At 42.1% G+C, this 6179-nt stretch overlaps 1 protein-coding gene across 1 annotated transcript; it reads right to left on the reverse strand.

The window, feature by feature from the left end:
* Positions 1 to 413: 413 nt before the first annotated feature.
* On the reverse strand, positions 414 to 5955 carry LOC108676499. Its single transcript, XM_018164580.2, has 6 exons — positions 5818 to 5955; positions 5463 to 5610; positions 1884 to 1989; positions 1476 to 1660; positions 1182 to 1269; positions 414 to 524 (listed from the first exon to the last, which is right to left on the reverse strand). Exons 1-6 carry the CDS (start codon positions 5879 to 5881, stop codon positions 414 to 416), a joined length of 702 nt encoding a protein of 233 aa, XP_018020069.1. The 5' UTR covers positions 5882 to 5955.
* Between the last annotated feature and the right edge of the window lie 224 nt (positions 5956 to 6179).

Consider the following 6179-nt stretch of genomic DNA (forward strand, 5'->3'; position numbering starts at 1 on the left):
AGTAAATCGCGAGTCGCTCCTGTTAGTGGAACAGTCACAGCACAGGCCCTGTCTCTTATACACATCTTCTGTTATCTTCGATTATAGTTCTAATGTCCTCAAGTTTAGGTGAATTGTTTGAATGTGAATTTTAGGTTACTAATTGTTTGTACCTGTGTTCTAGGTTTTGAACTGACGATGGAGCTGGACTCCGAAACGTTTTCTCTTATAAGAAATGGTGAAATTTTTGGCTATTTTCTTTACTTTTAAACCTCAATTAGACGTTGGAACGCCGTTTACTGGACGCTGAACATCCGTACATCTGTTCTTGAAGTCATATGAAGTAGAAAGAACGTTGAGCGTTGAAACAACGTTTATTCGACGGTATTTTAACGTTGGATGCCTGTATGTACGAGTAACCGCAGACACGCACGTCAGTTCAGTCTGGGGCCTGGAACTGCAGGCTCTGCCCCAGCCACGAGCTCGCCCAAGCACCCCCTCGCCACGGACCTGATCGAGTTGTCGGGCAGACCGAGCATGTCCATCTGCAGGGCACACCTTTAATTATGTATGGAGAATGCGATAAAAAATATAACTCATTACTCACTGCAGTGAGTGACAGAGAATGCATTTTCTCGTCGACGAAAACGTGACGACGTACGTCCTACTGTCCGTACGTCACGTACGGACAGTAGGACGGACGGCATGGCGAATAGCGCCTTTTTTCCATAAATGAGAAAATGCGCTAAAAATGTTGAACGATCTGACCCAATTTACAATTACATTCTATTATAGAGATTTTCAATTTGATGCAAAGGAAATTTTTATATTAAATGAAAATTTCTTGAGCAAAACGTAATTATGAATGTCCTGAGATCGTCTGGAATTTGGATGCCTGTAATGTATTCATGACGTCATAACCGAGTATTCGTTTAGAAATCATGGAGAAAATTTCGTTCGGTCATAAAAACTAAGGTGCTAGCAGTTTGTAAGAATTTAGTCTCAAGGAAATAATAATAAATTCGGTTTTGTTTTGTACTTGAACTAATAACCGAGGCATAACTGTAGGTAAACGAGGCGTTTCATAGCTGGTCCTTCGAAATTAACCACTAGGTACATTTTGCTCAATGGACGAGTTTTAATGCATATAATAAATTCAGATGAACATCATCAGTCTTTGTACAAGGTTCCTGAAGGATTACTAGAATAATGAAGTCGAGTTCAATGTCAGCGTTAGTGACTGTGGCGTTTGTGTAGACGCACACGCTGACTCCAGTAAAATCCTGGCCACTGTTGGTTCAAGTATTTCCTTTATCAAAGCGAACGTATAAATATCATGTGATTCAAATTATTAACAAATACTTCGACTTTTGTAACAATGAGAGTTTAAAATTGTCTAAATAAATGTGTATTAAAATTGTCTAAATAAATTTGAAATTTTTTCTTTTGCGAAAAACAAATGAGAAACTAATTACCGGCTGAATAGCTGGACTCACCTATAGAAGGTCCAGGCTGACTGTCCTATAACTATTAGAGAAGAGACTGCCTGATCCAAGTCGCCCAAGTCAGCGGCGTTAGTGTTGCCCTTGAATTCTTTGCCGTGGAAGTCATTGTCTTCATAAAGATTGTAATAGTCGTCATTGAGGCCATACGGACTACCAGCGTATCTGAGCGACGATCCCTGTGTAATTGGTATTTTAGAATGGACTTGAATCAGATCAGTATTTAGAATTGAGAACAAACAGTTGATGGCGAAAGTAATTAACTCGTTTTGGGATTGAGTTGGATATCGTCTAAATTGACTAACCAGCTCAAAAAGTACTCATATATTCATTCAAAAAACATCGTTGTGATATCGGAGCTATAGTAAAGAGCTTCGCAAGTTCCAAAAATTTTCTGATCACCTTTTGGCAGACGTCCTTATAATTCCAGCACTTGCTCACTGCAGGAGTAGAGCAAAAGTAACCTGTGGGGTTTGAAGAGTAGTTCATGCCGTCGTAGAGTATCCAACTGTAAATTTGAATAACATTTGAATGAACCAAATCATTATTCTTGCGGATTTTGAAGTTACATTTTGATAATTTTTAACATTCAATTAGTGAGATCTACGAAATCTACTGATTCGAGCTCAGTCAAAATAAAAATTTTTCACACACTTGATATATTCTGAATAATAAGGTTTTTTACTGTGAAAAAGTATAAAATAATATTTTCTTGGAATACAATCAGTACTAAAAACGATCTTCGCCCAAAATAATTTCACAAGTACGCCTATGAACTGTTGATCAGAATAGAATAATATAACTTATTTTACTTCCAGATCGAAGCATTACGATTGATTATTGTGCATTTATTATTGTCATTGTTATTATTCTACGAAGCAATTATTTTGTCGGTTGGCTCAAACAAACTTCTTGGGCACATAACACATAAGTTTGACAGCAAGCAAAAACTATAAAGACTTGAGAAATGGTGCTAAGGGAAAAATATGTTTAAGCACAATATTTATTGGCTCCACGAAATATTCCCAACTTAATATAGGCGTCGACGAAACCCTGGCAACGAAGGGGCCGAATGTTACGGAAGCCGGCAGACTGTTCCAGGTTCTGGCGGCGGCGACCGGGAACGCTTTGTCACCGGCGGGAGATAGACGTGTAGATGGTGCGACGAGGTCCGCTGTTGATGACAAACGCAATCGCCTTCTGGAAAGCAGAACCGACACGCGCTGCAGGCCTTCCATGAAATGAGGAGGCGCCAGACCGTGAAGGCGTCGGAACGTCAGAACAGCGACCTTGAACTGCGTGCGCTGCTGCAGCCAGTAAAGTTGGCGTGTAGCCAGTGAAGTTCGCGTAATATCGCGTCACGTGATTGAATTTTCGCTAATCGCACACGAGTCGCGTAACAGAGTTGATCACAGATTGCAGTTTGGTGAGTGGCGCGATCGGAAGAGGTCGCCTGCCGAAGACCACAACTGCCCTGGATGTAATGGACCATCATGATTCCTGCCTTCCGGAACGTAGCCTTCAACACTTCAAGCCGTCCGTATCTAGTCGAACCAGCCCTCGGTCGAACGGCCACTTGTCGAAGGACGATAAATTTTGGAACAGTACTATGCTATCTGAAACCTAACCTCAGATGCGGTGAACGTAAAATTACGTAATTTAATGATGCCCGGAAGTCAGATTCTATCCGCGGCCTGGTGGTGCACGGCAGGTGATGGTCAAGGCCGGAGGAGGACAAAGCCGAGTGGTGCACGGCTGATTGGTGTAGGTCCGGAGAGATCCAAGGCGTTCGATTCAGGGCTTATTGGTGGACAAAATTGGTGGTGCACGGCTGCGCTCCCATCGGAAGTCCATATAGTGTGGCATTGACATAGTTCAATCTGGTTAGAATAAGCACCACCACGAAGGCTTCGAAGACCGCCCTCGAGAGACAGCGGCTGACGCTATGAATTCGTTGCAGAGAGTCTAAACAAGCGTGGCGACTTGTAATTAACTTGTAATTGGTGAATTGTAATCAAAACAAGCGATGGCAATGTAATTGTTTACAGAAAGTACTGAGTCCAGCTGATTGCCGAGGTAGCGAAACGGAGACGCAGGCGTGGCGAACTCGTTGCTCAGGGCTGGACGGAAGCTGATGCTGGCGCCGAGCAGTCGCAAAACAAATAAATTTGGTTTTTGATGCATTGAGCTGGAGCCGGTTGGAACGAATCCAGTCTGAGACGGCGTCCATGCTGACGGACACCCGGTCCTGCAAGCCTGTATCGTCAGCCGCACAGTAGCCAAGAATTTGGGTGTCGTTGATAAAATTAATATATAATTCAGTTATGGCAAATATACTTATTCAAACTATTTGAATCAATTGACTATGTATTTTGAATTTGAATCACGTTGACAATATACAACAAGAAAAGAATCATGCCGAGGACTGACCCCTGTGCTACGCCGCCGCAAGTGACCAACGATGGCGTAGAAGAAGAGTGACCGCGTCGAACGGATTGAAATCTTTTTCTGATATAGGGCTCGAACCACCGCAGCACTGTGCCGCGCAGGCCGAATGATACGTCAAGTCGACGCAATAAAGTGGCGTGGTCGCCTTTGTCAAATGCAGTCGAGTAAAGCCGATGCCGCAATGTCACCGCAATCTAGAGCTCGCAGAATGTCAGAAGGCACTTTTAGCACAGCGATTTCCGTCGAGTGGAGATGACGGTATGCAGACTGGAGGCGAGGCAAATAAATTAAGGACCGGATTCAGCTGTCGGGCACAGCGCGTTCCAGAAGTAGAGGGGGTATTTCTATTTATTTAATTTAAACGATGCTGCAAGAAATTACCACTTTCGAAAACATTGCTGCCTTTATAGTTGCTGCCAAGTTAGGAGGTAGCGCACCTCCAATTCACCTTAGATATGTACCGGCAGCCCACCCTGTTAAACATCTTACGCTTTACCTGCTACCTACATCATACATGACGCTTGTCCTACGCATCTGCAGCGACTATAACAAGCTCTTAATGCCCGAAAAGACTGTAATTTTAGTATTTTGTAATTTTATGTGAAAGTGGTGCTAGCTCGATGTATTTGTTTATTTCCCATATATTAACTAGGAAGGATTTGTCTTAGGCTCGCCAGGCTTACATTTGCGGAAAACCTCAATTCGGGTCGTTTAAGTGTGGATGTAAATAAACGGTCATTTGCTTAGGGTCTAGTAAAGGCAAATTGAAGTTTATGGTTCCATTCTCTCTCTAACCTTTTATCGTGCAAATAAACCTCCAAGTGTCTTGCCTGTCTTTTCTAGTGAACCTTCATCCTACTTTACACTCCTCATTGTTATAAGGTTTCATTCCTTGCATTATAGACTTGCAGTTGTGGCGTCTGTTACACACTAACTCCGAATGGTAGATTTGGCCGTGCGCCAGTACTCGCATACGCATTAATACTCATATATATCGCATTAATAATTGTATATATCGATCTCTGTGAACGCCAGATCTTCATTTGCCATAATCTTCATTAATTTCTTCAACAGTATAAACTTCGCCGTTCCTGACGCCTGTTACCGGTCTTGACCTTTCCCTGGTTCCATTCATTTGTCCAAACCTTCTTAGAGAAGAAGATTCTTAATTCGGATGTCCGGTTGACCATAATTCTCGAGCCTGGACTTAATTATTACTTACTTTTTGATGAAGAACTATTTATTTTGACATCGGTACCGGCTACCCAAAATCAAATCTCCGTGAAACCCTTCCTTCTAGATTCAACCAAACATACGAAGCAAAAATACTTACGTATAAAGATTTATTTTGGAAGCCCGGTGGCCCATATTCTTCCCTGAAGTCTGGACACGCAATCAGCATACCTGATATAATTTTCAAGACCTAAAAGATCTGAACTTCGATCTCATCTAATACAATGTGTTGATTCTAGCTTAACACCTTTACTTATCCTATTATGTGGGGAGTTGAAAAATTTCTTGCAATGCACTCACATTCCAGTACCACAAGCGCTGCTGATGGAATCGTTCATCTGCATCTCGCTCAGGTCAGGCACGTATCCAGTGAAATGGTAGTGGGCGCCGGTAGAATTGAGCCCGGTATACGCAGTGATGTATCGAGTATCGTCCAATCGAGCCATTACTGTAAGGAAAAGCTTTAGTGCAGTGGCGATTAATTACCATTCAACGTACGACCATGACCATTGAAAATTTTAAACGGATAACCCAGAGGTAGGAACAACTGCTATTTTCTGAAATTGATGTTTTCGGCGACTATTTTCAACTCAGTTTCCAAAAGGCAACGAAAAATCCATTCATAACTAATAAACTAATTAAATTACTGCTTTACCTTTACATAACGATGCAGCAAGAATAGCGATGCATCCCCAGAAGGCATAAGTCAGAGTTTTCATTGTGAATTTAGACAGAAATAGTCAAAGAGAACGAATTCTTGAGCCCCTAGGAACCGAGCGACTGAGTGCAGAGAGCTTACGGACAGTAGTGATTTTTATCACGCTACTTGAGAGCACGAAGTAATCTAGCCAAATGTCTCAATTCCCACAAGCGTTGTGACAAGGAAAAACATTGTTGCATAGTCAGGCACGTAATTTAGCATTCCAGAAAAAACTAGTGACGCCTCATTTAACGTGTATGATGTCGGGGTAAAATAGAATTTCACTTTCTAAGGTTACCTTGTTTGTCTTAAGATGA

This window comes from Hyalella azteca, unplaced genomic scaffold (assembly GCF_000764305.2).
Source record: "Hyalella azteca isolate HAZT.00-mixed unplaced genomic scaffold, Hazt_2.0.2 contig16862, whole genome shotgun sequence".
Taxonomy (NCBI): Eukaryota; Metazoa; Arthropoda; class Malacostraca; order Amphipoda; family Hyalellidae; genus Hyalella; species Hyalella azteca.

Excerpts from the sequence above, each read along its gene's own strand:
- LOC108676499 (XM_018164580.2), bottom strand. The coding sequence starts at position 5,881 with ATGAAAACTCTGACTTATGCCTTCTGGGGATGCATCGCTATTCTTGCT. Across the intron at positions 1,990-5,462 it reads AGCGCTTGTGGTACTGGAAT|TTGGATACTCTACGACGGCA; the intron begins GTGAGTGCATTG and ends TCAAATTTACAG. Across the intron at positions 1,270-1,475 it reads TCAGCCTGGACCTTCTATAG|TGGCCAGGATTTTACTGGAG; the intron begins GTGAGTCCAGCT and ends TTGAACCAACAG.